The sequence below is a fragment of the Elgaria multicarinata genome, chromosome 8 (genome assembly GCF_023053635.1).
Source record: "Elgaria multicarinata webbii isolate HBS135686 ecotype San Diego chromosome 8, rElgMul1.1.pri, whole genome shotgun sequence".
Lineage (NCBI taxonomy): Eukaryota > Metazoa > Chordata > Lepidosauria > Squamata > Anguidae > Elgaria > Elgaria multicarinata.
Genome location: NC_086178.1, coordinates 45,483,500 through 45,501,153, shown reverse-complemented (window position 1 = coordinate 45,501,153; position 17,654 = coordinate 45,483,500). Strand labels below are relative to the sequence as shown.

At 42.3% G+C, this 17,654-nt stretch overlaps 1 protein-coding gene across 1 annotated transcript in view; it reads right to left on the bottom strand.

Moving 5' to 3' along the window:
• The window catches only part of LOC134403116 (vesicle-associated membrane protein 2-like), a 28,738-nt gene extending 13,992 nt beyond the window's left edge, over positions 1 to 14,746 (bottom strand). Inside the window, exon 1 of the mRNA XM_063133222.1 lies at positions 14,675 to 14,746. Within this exon, the coding sequence (XP_062989292.1) occupies positions 14,675 to 14,746 (72 nt within the window). The remainder of the gene's footprint in view (positions 1 to 14,674) is intronic.
• Positions 14,747 to 17,654: the final 2,908 nt, after the last annotated feature.

Below are 17,654 nucleotides of genomic sequence, written 5' to 3'. Positions count from 1 at the left end.
GTGTGTAAATTGCCTGTCTAAATGTGAAGAAAGCTACCTCTGCAAGAAGATATCTGCTAATAATTTGATTTAGGGTACAATCTTATGCATATTTACCTGGGAGTAAGCCACATTAACATAATCTGTCTTACTTCTGAATAAATATGCATAGGATTGCACTGTAAGCTCTCAAATTTGACCACATATTAACTCACTCCCCTGCATAAGAACAACCAGTTTTTCTATGTAGCATTCAAGTCTTTTTCTGGTCTTTGAGAAACATTCTGCCCGTTTCACCTCAGAGAATGGCATGTTCTCAGACTCAGGAGTTGCTCCCAAGGAAACAAGTTTGATGGGATTTAAAGTAAAAATGAGCAAGAATTCTTCCAACTTTCTAGTAAAACCTGTCATCTTTAACACCACACACCAAATCAGTGACAAAACCTTCTGGTTAAGAAACTGATTTTTGCCTGAGTGACAGATCCCCAGGGGAAAGTCTGGCCTGCCACTGCATTCCTGCAAAGAACAAGAGGGGTGAACTGTTGTTTTTAAATGGATACTCTTGTTTTTATACTGTTGTTTTTATGTTTCTGATGGTTTTTAAATTTTGTATACTGTTTAATGTTTACTGTTTTAACTTTTGTGAACCACCCAGAGAGCTTCGGCTCTGTAAAATATAAATGTAATAAATAAATAAATAAATAGATAGATAGAAGCAGTTGAAAAGTATGGGATAATGGGATGGGGAGAAAGAAATGTTAGTAGTGTGCTTCACAACTTTTGATGACTATACAATATAGCCATCTAAAGACTGTTAAGTCCAGAATCTAAGACTACCTAGCTACACCATTAGCTGTGGCCATTCATTCAGAAGTGTGGTTTTGACAGTGATCATGGCTCATAATGATATGGATGCATTAAGGCAACTTTAAGAAGAAAACAGAAAAAGGTGTGCATAATGTGTGTTGACCCAATATCTACTCTATTAAGCATCTAAACACAACATGCAATCTTTTGGCTTTAAATAATTTAGAAGGGTGCATAGGATGCATTCCAGCCTATGTTAGTAGGTTCTATTCCTAACTAAAGCAAGTGAATTAAAATTAATGAAGAGAGGCTAACTATGAAGGAGTTGGAAATGTGGCATGGGTATGGATGTGTGAGTGAGTGTGTAACATTTTGCTTCTAAGGAGTTTGGGAAATGTTCAATAGCATTTGATCAAAAATACTTTCTGCATCAAAAACGAACAGGTTTATTCTCCTGGGCATGCATGAAAGCTTACCCATAATCAAGTACAAATTGTTTAGAACAAGAACATTTATTTGCCAAAAGAACCTTTAGGGTGGGGCCTGTGACACTTTCTTTTAGGCTCATGTTGATGCACACAAATCATTAAAAACCGCAGTATCAAGACATTCCGTCCCTGTAAAACAAAGGTGTTGGTATAAGCAGTGAATATATTTACACCGAGAGTTGTCAGTCACACATTTTCTATGGCACATGAAAGTGTTTTAACTTACAATATCTACAAGCCGATATTTCTCCTTTAAAAGGTTCACACCATTAACCCTTGAATAACCATGATCAAAGGGAAGTACAAATGAAATCAATAGCTTGCTAACCACTTTCAGCTATGTTCATTTCCCTAAACTTTGTTCTCTATGTACTTTTAGTAAACAATGCCAATTAAGGATATGTGAAAACCCAGAGGGAACATCTGCTTTGCCAAGAACAGATGTTTTTCCATGGAAAAATGTCTGCACATTCATATTCAGCCAGTATTATTTGCAGAGCTGTTCCTTTAAAATATATAAATGGCTTGTTTCAAGTAAATGTCTCGGGTTACATGTTTCCTCATCTTCCCCTTCCTTCACCCCTGCTTTGCTCATTCATTCTGCAACATGGGTTTAGCCTTAAAGTTGCACGCACTTGGAATAGGGCTTGGAAAAGGTAAGTGCCATTTCTTCTCAATTTGTAGAGCATAAACCAAGGTTGCAGAGGCTCAAGGGACACGGGCTCATGTGAAGACATTGCTGTTTGTTGGATTTTTACAATCGTATGAATTTATAAAGTGAATTATGTGTGTGTCACTGAGAGTTGGGAAATTAGGGATTAAATTGCAAGCCTAAATATGGTACGTTTGACTGTTGTTCAACCCAATTAAATAGGTGGTAATGCTCAATTCTTCATCCCTTCCTTCCTGAGTGGAAAATCGGGGTTTATTTTAAGTTCATCCCTGCCAATATCGTGATGCAGGGTAGGCCACTGTAATTTCAGTTTCACAGGGAAAGTTCTTGAAATGCTTGACCAACTCCTGTGCAGAGGGTCTTCCACTGGTGTTAGCTAGGAAGGCTATGTGAAGGTCATGGCATCTATCTACCAGAAAGTTAAAAAGACTACTGATCCCAAATTCCACAATTCTGTAACGTGTTAGAGACGTTACCTGACTAAGTTAGAATTTAGGGCAAATTTAGTATCTAGAACTTTCTCCGCTGTGGAGGGCTTTCTCCGCTGTGGCACCCCGGTTGTGGAATGAGCTCCCCAGAGAGGTCCGCCTGGCGCCTACTCTGTACTCCTTTCGTCGCCAGCTGAAGACCTTTTTATTCACTCAGTATTTTAACACTTAATTTTAACTCAATTTAAATTATACTGTTGTAACTCTGTATTTTAACCTTATATCAATTTTGCTGCGTGGTTTTATCCTGGTTGTGCTTTTTATACTGTATTTTGTATTTGTGTTTTTAACCTGTTGTGAACCGCCCAGAGAGCTTCGGCTCTTGGGCGGTATAAAAATGTAATAAATAAATAAAACATTTATTATTTGAATTGATTGCACTAATATGGTTTGCATTTTTGTTAATAAATCAAATTGTTTAAATGTGTCCCAGGACACCTTTCTTGGCAATCACCAAGGTGTCCTACTCCTCTCACTTAAAAATAAAAATAAAATTAACTCAGTTTCTTACTGGTATCTGGGATTGCTTTCTTTTGGTGCTAAAAACTGCATCTTTAAAGTAGTTGTTTAGTATCAGACCCCACTTCTGCCTTATACTCTAGCTCTGGTGACCATATGGAAAGGAGGACAGGGCTCCTGTATCTTTAATAGTTGTATTGAAAGGGGAATTTCAGCAGGTATCATTTGTATGCATGGAGCACCTGGTGAAATTTCATCTCTATCACAATAGTTAAAGCTGCAGGAGCTATATTAGAGTGACCAGATACAAAATAGGGCAGAGCTCCTGCAGCTTTAACTGTTGTGATGAAGAGAATTTCACCAGGTGCAGCATGCATAGAAATAACACTGCTGAAATTCCCTTTCCTATGCAACTATTAAAGATACAGGAGCCCTGTCCTCCTTTTCATATGGTCACCCTAACTCAAACAGGTTGTCCTTTGCCACACCTCATAGGGCAGCCATTCTATGTTGGCACCCAGGACACTTTCTCAAATTGCCAAGTGTGCTGACAGGCCTAAAACATTGCCTGCCCTTGGTTTAAAGTATAGTTGGTGTGGCTCTGTCCTAGGAACTTCTGCATACAATTATCTCCTCCCCCCACAACCTTGACCCCTGCCTTGAGCCTCTAAGTCAAGCTACTAGAATCTCCTACTACTCTATATCTAGTAGGTGGTGGCAGGTTGATTGAAGGTTAACATCCAACAACAAAGCTGGGTCATGTAGATGGGCAGTTAAGATTGGCTTTCCTTGTGACCCTGCCCTCCAGCAGTGCCAAGTACAAAGAATGGTACAGGGCTCTCTGAAGGACCCTGGGGTATTTCACAGTGTGGCTATAGCCTTATCAAATGTTCTTGTTGGGCTATGGATTAAAAGTTGGAATAAGTCCCCTAAGAAGTTGGGCCCCACAAACTTTTAGCATTATCCATCATCTCTTGCAATCAAGGTTCAGAAAGTAAAGCTTATTGAACACCAACTGCTGAATTGCCCTGCGAGGACAGACTGAAATAACTGGGCATGTTTAGCCTTGAGAAGAGAAGACTGAGGGGAGACATGATAGCACACTTCAAGTACTTGAAAGTTTGTCACACAGAGGAGGGCAAGGATCTCTTTTCATTCATCCCAGAGTGCAGAACATGGAATAATGGGCTCAAATTCCAGATGTACATCAGGAAAAACTTCCTGACTGTTAGAGCGGTATGACAATGGAACCAATTGCCTAGGGAGGTCGTGGGCTCTCCTACACTAGAGGCATTCAAGAGGCAGCTGGACAGCCATCTGTCAGGTATGCTTTAAGGTGGATTCCTGCATTGAACAGGGGGGTGGACTCAATGGCCTTGTAGGCCCTTTCCAACTCTACTATTCTATGATTCTATGAATCAATGGTGTTGGCTCATTGTTCATTACAGATAGTTAAAATGTGTGTGTGAGGAGCAAAGTTTGTCATTTTCTGGGAAGAAATTATACCTACATAATATTATATTTTATTGATATGGTGCTATTCAAATCTGCTCCAGGATTGCTTTAAAGCAGTAGTCAGGCAAGCTGGAAAACTGGAAAACTCATGAAACCCACATCATCGGTCAATAAGATTCATTTTTACCTAGGACTAAGACAATGAGAAGACAATTTACAAGGTATGCATCTGCCAGGTTGCAGAAGGCCAGGATGCCAGTAATGGAAGGTCATATTCAATCAGTGACTCACTCCCTGGGAAGCACTTATAGCAGAGATTCTGTGGCATGAGTATGGGCAGTGATACTGTCAAGCGAGACAGGGGACTAGTGTGACGCACTGAGTCAGGTTCCAGCTCACCTATCTTTGACTCCCACACACCCAAGACATTTCCAATATGGTCCTTTGACGTTAGCATTTCCTGTTGATGTCTGGCTTACAAGGATTCTGGTTGTTTCATTGCTCAATTTTAAAAGGTTATCAAGGTATTTGATGATGCAAGAGTTGCCCTCCAGCATGCAGTATCCTAACAAGCGACATAAGGTGGTGAAGAGAGGTTCTTGTTCCTTCTATTTCTGATGTTCAGAGGTGAGTGCCAGTGTTTATGCAGCAAGAGTGACACTATCCACGCACAAGACAGAGGTACTGGGGAATTCCAAGATTTACAGAAGTATAAAAAAAATCATTAGAAAAAAAAACCTCTAAGGTGAGAGGACCCCCAAAAAAGACTAAAGAGGATTGAGCATGTTTAGTGGCTGTGGAGAAGGAAATGAAATGGAATATCCTGGAGGGGGGCATGGCTGGCTGCCTGGAGCACTGAACAGGAATACCCAACATGGAGACATTTTGTTGCTGGTTTCACTTTTTATAAATATGGAAGGGTCGTCATTTTCATGCTGCAGTCCTAAGCATATTTGTGCTTAGAAGAAGCAAGTCCCATTGAACTCAGGAGGGCTTACTTCTGAGTAGAACTGCAAAGTAGTCAGCTGCACAGTAATATGTTGATTGCAATAAACTGTACTTTCAGCAAATCAAGATATGAGGTTGGCAAGGGGGAGAGGGGCTAGACAGGTCCTTTAACATAGGTGCTGGCACTTGTAGGACTTGTTTTGTTTTGTTTAAACATGCACAAGATTGTGCCCTTAGTTAATTTAATTCAACACAGTAATACTTAGAAAGCAACATCTCTAAGAAATGCAGCGAAGAGAGTTGCCAGGGATTGCAACAAGGCTATTCTTTATCTATATAAAGCTATAGTGGTACAGGCATTAGTAACCTCAAGGTTAGATTCCTGCAATGCACTCTATGTGGGGCTGCCCTTTAGGCTGCTCTGGCAGCTTGACTGTTGTCAGGAACTGCCCCTTTTCAGCACGTAACTCCTTTGGTTAGGGAACTGCACTGGCTGCCTATTGGCTACCTAGCCAGGTTTAAAGTTTTGGTACTAGTGTACAAAGCCTTAAACAACTTGGGACCAGGATACCTAAGAGAGTGGCTTCTTCTTACCAACCTGCCTGGTCATTGAGGTCATCAGAGGGCATGCTCTTGGTGGTTCCACATTGGAGTCCACCAGGAGAAGAACCTTTACTGTGGTGGCCCCTTCTCTTTTTTAGGAACAACTATTTTCCAGGAAGCATTCCTCAACTGACCTGCCACTGTTTTAAATTGAACAATTTTAATTTGCTGTTTTAATCTTTTTATTGCTTTATTCCTATGTTCACTGCTGCAGAATCTATTTTAGATATGGAGTAGTATATAAATGTTGTAAGTAAACAAATAAGAAAAGCTTTTGGACAGTTCATTAAAACATCTCTTTAAAGCAAGATTGGGTGGCATGTGGCCCTCTAGAGATTTTGGCCTATCCCAGCAGCCTAGCCAGCATAAATAATGACAAGGGATCATGGGATATGTAGGCTAAAACATCTGGAGGGCTACAAGTTGCTTTAAAGTACCTCTGTTAGAGTTGTAGGAGTTTTTCATTACAGGTTAGCGATCACTGTAACAATGAGCCTTTCTACATGAGGCTTTCATTGTGCCCCATGATTCCTCACACATACTGTAGTAGGTTGCAGGTCCCTTACACAATGTCATCATCCTCTAGAGCTTCTCCTGTGCTTTGGAACCATTATCACTATTCTTTTTCCTAACAAGGAATGCTGGTATTTTTCTGAATGGCATTATAGAATCTTCATGTATTTGCACAATTCCACTATAACACAGTGTCACCTTGTGGTTGTGTAATGAAACATATAGAAAGGCAGAGAGAGAGAAACATGTGTAAAGGTGCCGATCTTCATCTTGCAGAGAATATGGAAACAGAAGCCTCAGTAAAGGTGTGGGTTAAAAGCCTCATGTAGAAAAGCCCAATATGAAAGAACTTCAGCCTGAATGGGTTGTGCTTGCTTGGAGGAACCAGGAAGTAGTTAAGGGCAACCCACACTGCTTCTGGCCTGAGGAGACAGTGGCTACAGCCTGAGTGTGTGCGTAAATGTGTTTGGAAACAGAGTCTGTTTGAATCTGTGAAGTGCAGTCCACCAAACTTTAAACAATCACAGAGAGAGATCAGAAGCTCAAGTCATTTAAAAATTTGCTGTTACAACTGTCCCATTCCCAAAGGTTCACCATTGCTATAAGGATTTATTTCTGTATAGCTTTGGACTCTTGCATCTGTTCACAAATGCCTTTATTGCTCCTATGGCTTCTTCCTGTTTGTTGTCTCTTACATTAAAAATAACATTTTTGTATCTACCTTTCAATATGATAGAAAATAAAACTGACCAATGGGGCAGTCATCTTCTCACCCTCTCCTCCAAGACTGTCCTTGGGAAATGGGCTACATCATGACGTTCTGTCCCAGGCATTCTGCCCCAGGAACATGGATGGCTTGGTCAGGAGTGGTAGCAAACCCTCAGCCATCTTGCATTTAAAAGATTAGATTAAAATTTCCACACCCTCACTTGACAATTAACCCAGTCTTCAGGTTTGTTTGCTTCCCCCCACCCCCTACCCAAAAAAACTTCTGGTCCTAACTGTTCAATTGCTTCCAACTTGGAGATGGTCTGGCCCTATCAGATAGGACAGGGCATCTAAAAGCAATCTTGTCAATAGCCCAAGCCAACTTCCCTTCCCGGAGATTGATCATGCCATTAATAGGAACACTAGGAGCAAATTAGAGGAAAATACCCAAGAGAAGTTAGGAAACTAGCTAGGTTCACATTATCAATCAGGATGGAGCATCACAAAAGGCTGACACCTGTATGTTTATTTATATTTATATCCTACCGTTCCTTGAAAGGAGTCAAGATTGACTAACAACCCATATTAAAATACAACAGATAAATACCATTAAAAACAGAATTCTAAAATTACAAATGCGCAGTAAAATGCAATAAACCCAACAACCCAACAACAGATCTGTCATCTGTTGACAGATGACAACAACCATCTGTCAGGGATGCTTTAGGGTGGTTTCCTGCATTGAGCAGGGGGTTGGACTCGATGACCTTGTAGGCCCCTTCCAACTCTGCTATTCTATGATTCTATGATTCTATGATTCAACACTGCAACACCAGAAAACAAACAAAACACTTGCCTATATTTGTCACCATTATAACATAATCCTAAAATGAAACACATTGGTTCCTCCTGCTTAGAATAAAACATTCTCAAGTGTATGCCCTTTCAAATTTATTGGGCCATATATAGTCTAAGACAGACCCATATTTTAAAGACGTTTTAATGTTTTTAATCATGTATGGTATGTTTTTAATCAGCTTTTAATTAGGGGTGTGCACGGACCCCCCCGCTCTGCCGATCTGAAAATTTCGGATCGGCCCGCTCCGCTCCGCCCATACTCTGCTCCTCTTCGCCGCAGAGCTCCGGCTCAGAATCGGAGCTCTGCAGTGGAGGGGAGTGGCGCCAGGTAAGGCCGGGAGGGCGGGGGGGTTACCGGGCCCTGCCGCCGTCACCGCCCATGCGGCGACGGTGGCAGAGCCCGGTAAGGGACCAAGGGGGAGGGGGGCCTTACCTGCCTCCGTCCGCGGTCCGTCGGCTTCTTCAATTGAGCCCGCGGTTCAACCAGGAAGTCTGGGCCGCAAGTGCGGACCGCTGATGGATGCAGATAAGGGAGAGGAGGGGGGTTACCGGGCCCTGCCGCTGTCACCGCATGGGCGACAGCGGCAGGGCCCAGTAAACCCCACTTACCTTTCCGGCGGAGCTCCGGATCGAGGCGAAGGATCCGTCTTCACCTCGATCCTCTTCACCACGTTCTGCCGGCCCCCCAATCCTCTTTGCCTCCACCTTAAGGGGAGGCGAAGCACCCCGCTCCGCCTCTAATTCGCCGGTCCGATTAGAAGCAGAGCACATCCCTATTTTTAATGTGTATTTTATATCATGTTTTTATACTGTTTGTTTTATACTCCGAATGTTTTTAGTTTTTGTGCACTGCCGAGGGAGCTTCGGCTATTGGGCAGTATAAAAATGCAAATAATAATAATAATAATAATAATAATAATAATAATAATAATAATGAAGGCCATGAAATCCTGAGCTGTGTGAAACAATGAGATCTTGACATGGATTTTGAAATCTTCCGGGACAAGCCAGGGTGTCTCCACCCTGAGCCAACCTCTGCTGAGGAAACTATTGGTTTATATTATTATTATTATTATTTTATAAAACATTTTAAAACTGGCCTTTAGCCTTGCATTCACTAGGTCGGTACATGGGTTCAATTACAAAAAAATACAATGAAAACAATGAAGTAACACCACCACCACCACCAAAATAAAGTAGTCAGCAGATCTATGAGGCATTGAGTTGGGCAGTACAGTGACAGAAATCTAACCTGCCTTACAAGCCCAACACCAAGTACAGGCATTCAGAGGTACAAATGTAAAGCTTATATACCTTTAGGGCTTGTGTATGTGTGTGTTGAATAAATATGGCAGCACTGGAATACACTCAAAACAAGATAAATATAGCTGAAAGGCTGGGTCTTACTAGTACAGTTTATGTAATGCTGCAGCAGGATATAGTTGCATTAATCACCAAAGAACAGCTCACACAAATAAAGGTTTTTGACGTCATCCTGCCTACTTACATACACACAACTAGGCAACAGCATCAATAGCATGAAGTGCAGGGCAAGCTCATAAATGCTGGTAAGATACACGGGACCACATCAAACCAAGTAGTGTCTGGAAAAGGAAGCAACACAGTTAAAGCACTTTGTTCAGAGACTCAAAGGAGGAGGACAAGGAGGATATCTTAAATTATGCATCGTGGTCTTTTGTGATTTAGAAGACTACAGTTAAAAAAAGAAAAACCCTACAGTCTGATAGTCACATTGTTTGTTGGTGTGATCAATGGGCTTGACTCTCCACCAATCTGTCATGAAACGTTTGCCTGGACTCCTCAGGGCCAGATGAAACACTGAGTACTGTTCAGTGCTTTGTCCCTTCATCTTAATGAGACATTCACAGCAATGCTATGCATGTTTACTGAAAAATGAGCCTCACTGAGTTCAATGGAGATAGAAGCCTTAGGCATGACAAAGGATCATGCCCAATGTCTTCTGTGCTCATGGAAAAACTAAAGCATTTCTAACGCTATGTAGTAAGTTTGGAAATTTAATGGAATATAGTCTTGCATGGTGTACATGAGAATAAACTCAGTAGGGTTAAAACAATTAGCAGCATCTCTTAAAATATAAAGATAAATATTTACTATCTGACACTATTTTTAGCTATTGAGTGTTGAAATCTAGACTGTGCAAACATATGCAGAAGAGCAATTAGCTTTGTAAAATATATGGGTCTGCAATCGCTCAATTGGAATCCAAATATGAAGTTTGCTAGTGTTGGCTGTCACTTTCCTCCAACATAATTAATTTATCTGGGCTGCCCTCAAACTTCTTTATGTGGCCTAAGGATCATATTCCATCTTGCCTTTGGGAGTGGGTGAGAAAACCCTGAAAGATAGAAGGGCTGGATAAGGTTAACGAAATGAATGCTGAAAGCTACTGCCATCCTGGGGAGGGATAGGACAGAAAAATCTCCTAAAGGAAACACAGCAGGCCTACTGTTCCTGGAAAAACCTGTCTGGGGCTAATTGGTATTCATGTGGCATCAGGGGCAGATTACACTTCCGTTGTTTGTCTCTGGAGAAGACTCAATCTCCATCCACTTAGTTTGCCACTGGAATAGAGGTGGGAAATCTTTTTCTCTTGAAGGGAAGTATGTTGCAGTGGACAATGGGTTGCAGGGGCTGTATGGCAGCAATGGGCCTGAAAAACAGCAGGGAGGCACTCCAAAAGAAAGCCAAAAAGAAGACCACAGACCTATTTATTAATGGCCCCATTCAGAAGACACCTTAAACTGCAGCTTCAACCATGGTGGTTAAGCCAGAAAGCCAAGCAGTGTTCAGGAGACACCTTAAACCATGGCTTTAACAATGATGAATAAGGCTTTTTGCCTTTTTCACTGTGGTTAAAGCCATGGTTTATGATGTCTTTTGAACACGACCCAGCTTTCTGGCTTAACCACCATGGTTAAAGTTGTTGTTTTAGGTATCTTCTGAATGGGTTTTCAGCAGTGGGCATGGCTAGAGCTGCTGGTGGATGGGGTTGTCCATAGAATCATAGAATAGCAGAGTTGGAAGGGGCCTACAAGGCCATTGAGTTCAACCCCCTGCTCAATGCAGGAATCCACCCTAAAGCATCCCTGACAGATGGACAGCCCAGGTCTGGGCTCCTTCTTCCCTCCCTCTCCTCCTGGTGTGTTAATGGCTCATTGCATGCTTCCGCCACTCCCTGCCAATTAGAGTGCTGGGAACAGCTATTTGGTGGGCTGCGTAGAGCACAATGTCAATGGAAATAACAATGTATGGGGAGAGTAATCTCCACCTACTGTCCAACCCATTTAAATCAAATGCTTCCCCACATAAAATGGGGCAGGGGAGAGTATATGGCTGGGTGAGTTTGAGAGAAAGAGAGAGAAGGTGAAGTCTGTAAGTGTGTATGCGTGTGTGCAGGCACATAAATATGGGAGTGAGTGGAGGGGGGAGGCTCTGTGTGTGTGTGCTTGTGCATCAGACAGCTACCCCATGAATGGCATTCAGCCCCTGACCCACTGCCCATTGCTGCATGGAGTCCTTAGGGGCAAAAAGGTGGCTCACTCCTGACCTAGAGAACAGTTCATGGTAAAACCATATCTTCAGAAGGTGCCTGACCCAGCCTTCCCCAATCTGGTAACCTCCAAATTGGCTGGGGATGATGGGAGTTATCATCCGAACATCTAGACAGCACCAGGTTAGGAGTCTGGCCTAAGAGTAAATGTCAGTTAAATTATGGGTTAGGTTTAAATTACGTAAATCTGTTTTACATCCTGTAACATTCAGATTATTTAGATAAGATTGTCAGAAACGCAACACAGCAGCCCATAGTGGGTCCTCAGAGGAATGTAAAAAATAGAACATATCCTAGGGTCTTGTTTCCTTGAGAGAAACCTGTGGCTTACTCTGTGTCAGGGCAGTTGGCTGTCTTTGGGTTAATTTACCAGACAGCAGTGGAAAGATATATGCAAAGTAGATATAAAGCCCCAAGTCCATCTGCAGTTCCTCCTACTTCCTTTAGAGAAAAAACCTGAAGCCAGGGATCTGGAGCATATCACCAAGTGCCGGGGCCAGAAGACTCTGTAGATCAACCAAATGGCTGCATCTTCACTGTCAGTCATATCTTAAGAGAGCAATTGTATCACCTGGGCGACCATCCCAGGGGCCATAGAATTGTTAGAATTCTGCCTTCCAAGGTCAGAGACAGTGCTCCAACCTTGGAAGGGAGAGTCAGAGATCCAAAACTCCTTCACTGTTCCCTTGCAGCTGGCATAGAAAGAATCATGCCAGCTGTCCTTTGAGGTTGGAGAAGCAGAGGAGGAGGAGGAGGAGGAGGAGGAGGAGGAGGAAAGGGGTTTTTCTAGTGGGCAGAGAGGGCAGGAGACCAGAGAGGCCAGGATATAATTTATCCTGAGCCTCTTCCAGCTTTCTTCCCTCCTCTTCTGAAACAACCTTGCTAGATGGGTTAAAAAGCCTGTCAAGCAAAATCTTAGGGTGGGATGACAGGGAAGGCAAGATCACTTCCTCTGCTCCTTCCTTCCTGCATTGGATGATCAGACACTGCATTGGATGATCAGGGGTTGCTAATCACCAAGGGTGCAACTGATAGGAGATTTTATCTGTTTTATACCATTTTATTGAATATTGCTTTTTTGCAGAACTTTGCATGGTATTTTTTAAATCTTGTACACTGTCTTGAGAAGGTTCTACCTTTAAAGGTAGCCTAAGATTATTCAAAATAAATAAAATAATAATAAACATATTTGACCTTTTTAGGAATTTAGTTATCAGCTGTCAGTGAAAGCCAGTCAAGGCTTAACAACATAATATATAATAGAGCTGTCCTAAACCAAATCAAGCTAATAGTACATCTGGTCTAGCAGTGTCTATCCCAGGGGTAGGCAATTTGTGGCCTCACCACAAAATATGGGAGGTGTGGCAAGTCACAAAGAACAATCAACCCACCCCAAAGTCTGAGTAAATGGCTGAGGGTCTAAACAATACACACTAAACACCTTCTTTGAACGCACAATTTTCAGCACCAACAGAAACCTATTTTATAGCAATCTCAGCTGCTGGTAAGAAAATGTGTTAATTAGAAAACATGAGAGGGACAACGCACCTTTGGAAAAGAAAGGTATCCAGAGAAGGGGTGAATTGGTACTCACGGGCACCTCATTGCTTACCCCTGGTCTATCCTGAATGGAGGCAGCTCTCCAGCAAAGATCTTTGCCATAATGCCAGCTGAGGGCTTTTGCCCCAGATGATATGCAGGCAAACTATGTGTTTGACCACTGATTTGTGGCTCTCCCTAGAGGGAAGAGTTCTGTGTGGCTTAGTAGCACAGCAAAATGGTTGCTTGCTTGCTGCCCAGCTTAAAGCATTTAAACCCAAATGCAGGCAGGTGGGAAATTCTCACACACAACTCAATGTGGGTTACTCATCTCACCGAGTGCTGAACGGAAGCCACCACATATTACCATTTTGTTGTATATGGAGCGGGGATATGCACTGAACCCAGCATCTTACTCAGATTCTTATGCTCTGGAATTCTGAACATTTCCAGCCCTCTTCCCACCAATGTAAGCTCCGAAACATACATTATTTAGGCTGCAAACCTATACACTTTGTAAGGTCTGTATAATTAAATGGAAATAACTTCTGAGAAGACATGCAGCATTACTGAACTGACAGTTACCACATTCCAGGTTTCCAGATGCCTAAGCCTAAACCAATGGTGAGCTCCTTTGTTTACTTCAATGGAGTTTCCATTACAGCCTTGTTTACAATTTACCTGTACCCCACAAAGCACCAATAGAGATTCCGCTGTTCCACAGTAGCCCTCTTCTAACGTTGCTTGGAAGTAAATACAGAACAAAAAGCCATTGGAGGGGAGAAAGCCCAAATGGTAACTTTTCATTGTTCCTAAGCAGCCACGAACTTTCTGGGTACTGTATATGTTTTCCTAAATAAAACCTCTTCCAAAGACTAAAATGATCAGATTCCCCACACCCAGCCCTGTACTGGAAGCAGAATTGGATTAGACGCTGGATGAGACCCCGCAAGGGAATCCCAAGCGCCCGAAGCTCTGTAGCTCTCCTGTAGTAGAGTGAGGAACACGCCCATGCATACGCCGAGTATTCGGAGTTTTTCAGCACCACAACTGCCGGACAGCGCCCGAGCGTCTCTTTGACCCCCCGGCCCTCATGAGACCCCACAATGCTTGTGATAGAGGCGAGCCTTTTTTAGGTGAAGAGAAAGAAAAACAGGGCATACTCACATTGTTCCTTGCCTGATCACCTTAGTCTCGGCTTTCTCTCGCGCTCTCAGTCGCTAGCAAAGATGGCTTTCTAGCTCTGCTTCTGATGCAAACAGCCTCTTAGTATTGTAGGCACTGTTGCTGAGGAGGTACCAGCTACTGAGCATGCCTGCACCTCCGCTCTCCCTCTCCCACCCGCTAAGAAGAGGCGGCAAGGAATCGCTTCCCACCTTCTGTATCAGTGGCAGTCCCGGGGTAGCGTGCAGGGATGGAATCATGGCTCCTCCTGCCTCTTCTTTAGGCACACACACAGAGAGAAAGAGAGACAAAGAGATCCCAGACAGCTGTGTTATTGCTGAAGTGGTCTAAGCAGTGAAATCCAGCATCTCTTCTTGAGAGGTCTTGATGGATGAATCACCTGACAAAGATCCAGTTTTCGTATTAAATCACTATATGACTTTTTGCCTGCAAAATTCTTCAATAGCCTCATCTCACGGCATTTAGCAGCTCGGCTTCAGCTGATATTTTTATCTGCTGTCCATGTTAGAGCTGTCAAGTAGAAACTACATTCAATTAAATCATGTCATATGATGGCTGTTATCATGTGAGATCCTGGTCTAGATAAGAGCTAAAACTCTGTCTGGACTGTACATTTTCAAACTTCTAGTGCAAATTGCATGTTTGAATGGTCCTCCCCACCATCTTCTTACATATAGAAAACTAGATGTCAGGCAGAAAGGTTTTAGCTCAGCTTTTTGACCCTGACATGCTACTTTTCTATTTCAATGTAGATTTTTTTTTATTATTGGAAAAACATTCAAACATGCAATTTTCACCAGATCCAATTTGACCAGATGAGGAACTCTTTACCAAGGCTTAGGTCTTGTCACATGGATTGGATGCTTCCCCCACCCCTTGCCAACCAGGAATGCTCATGGCCAGCCCTATTGTTGGACAGAGTGAAGCAAGTGTCTCAGATGGCAGATGCTGAGGGAGGCAGTGGTGATAGCCTCCTGGCCGTCCCTCTTAAGTCCCCAAACCATTTCCTTTTGTCGGAGAATAGCTGTGTGTGCCCCATGACCTGTTCTGTACTCCCTAAACTAACCTATTACTCTTGTGTGAACCATGTGGTGGAGGGCACTATCCCATTGTCAGTCCAGCTGGCTTCTGTGTGTGGGATGGGAGTCACCATCTTCTTTTTCCTCAAGCAGAAAAATGTCTTGGCCTGGCACTGAGAATTGCGTTCTTCTCTACATATGGTCTTGGACTCTTCTTTCCAAGGCAGTCAAGAAGTATGTACACAAAATGTATATTTTACACTAAGGGGGCATCACAAGTTTGATTTAAAAATAATAATACTTGCAGTAAACTATGACTTTTGCTCAAATAGCATATTTAGAATTAGACTCCTGGAGTTTACTGTCCAGGTTTTGACCTTCTGAATGGTATTGTTTCAGCATATCTAAGCATTAAGGCTCTACATTAAAAATCTGGTACAACTCTACAGTAAAAGATTAGTATAGGAAGTAAATATATATGTAACTCTCTGTTCTTGTGCATGTCTACTTAGAAGTAAGTTCCACTGTGTTCAATGGGACTTTCTTCCAAGTAAATATGCATGAGATTGATCTCTGAGTAGTTTCCATCAAGCTGTAGCACAAAAGATGGAAAAACATTCCATCAACTCTGTTGAAAAAAATAACTATTGGGACCCTCCTTCCATCAGCTGTTGCTGAGCAGCAGCCACTCCATCAGACTGCAGCAGAGGCAGAGGTGGGAAGCAGAACCCTCCATCCACCCTGCTGAGAGACCACAAGGAGAAGCCATAGCCACATCTTCAGGATATAGATAGATAGATAGATAGATGGCCTGGTTTTGTGAACCGCCCAGAGAGCTTCGGCTATTGGGCGGTATAAAAATGTAATAAATAAATAAATAATAAATAAAATGGCATTCTGGTTAAAAAAAATCATCATAAAACAAAAGTCACCAATAAAACTGCCTAATTAATTAACTATGCATAGTTACTGGGAATAAGCTCCATTGAATTCAGAGGTATTTACTTCTGACTGCATAGGTTATACTTGTAAATATCTTCAGCAATGCAAACAATATTCCAAAGAACTAAAACCATTTGAACCTTCAGCTTTAACTGTTGTGATGAAGAGGGAATTTCAACAGGTGCTGCATGCATACAAATAGCACCAGCTGAATTCCCTTTTCTCTATACAACTGTTAAAGATACAAGAGCCCTGTCCCCCTTTCTGTATAGTCACCCTACCCAATACACAGGCAGCTGTGTTGAACCATAGCAACAGGCAAATGCTATCAGTTTTCAACTGTGCCAGAAGCAGGTCTTTTATAAAGCTGTTGGGTCTTCACTGCCCATTCAAGAGTGGGCCACCTCAAAAGACCTTGCATTACAACAGGGGCAGCTGACAACTATATCTTGTTGTTGAGAAAATCCATCTCCCCTGAAATGCTGTGAGGCTTGCAGCTAAGCTCAGAGGTAACAAGGAATTTGGAGTGGGGAGGCAGCATCTCTGCTAATCAATAAGGGCCTGTGCTGTGTTCCCATGAGCCCTGCCTCCACAACACCACTGATCCCAGGTTTTAAAAAAGCAATTGCTGCCTTACCAATGAATCTGCCTTATTAAAAGCAGATAGTTAGTACAAATGAAGAGTCTCAACTGGAGGCACACTCCTAAACAAATAAAATGGGGGAAAGCTTCATTTTTATGGGAATAGCACAACGCTTTTAAGATTGTGGGGAGTTCTTTTTGCTTTGCGTTTAAGACCTTCTTTGTGCACAGTATTACTTATCCAATATGTCAGAAAGCATACACCCCTCTCTCATTTCCAGAGGTGATGTCATAAAAGGGCAGGGCTTGATGACCTCTTGAAAAATCTGGACAGTGGGGCAGCTGTTGAGGCCAGGGAGACAACTGGGAATATCTCTAGGGTGGATTTCTGCTTTTCAAATGGCACTTCCTTCCCCTGTTTGTGCAGAAGGATTTGACTTTGTAGGTTGGGTAAACATCTTTATTAATGTTAAAGAGAGAGTCAGAGGATCCACCCAAAGACCATGGTTTGATAAAACCACATGAATTTCATTGTTAAATTAGGGCCTCTCACACAACTACATAATTATATAATTAACTACTTAATCAGAGTATGATTAAGGAATGTCAGTCTGATGTAATTTCAGAGTGCAGTTTAATATAGGGTTATAGTATTAATTCAGAATTATTTTGCAAAATTAGCTTTTGTTATTTGTTTTGAAAAGTAATTATTGGTAAATGCTTCCAAATCTGACAAATTATCAGGATGAGCCAGAGGTACTTACCGGTGACCGAGAGCAAGTGTAAACTGCGAGGCGAGTCCATCAGCCAAAAGTA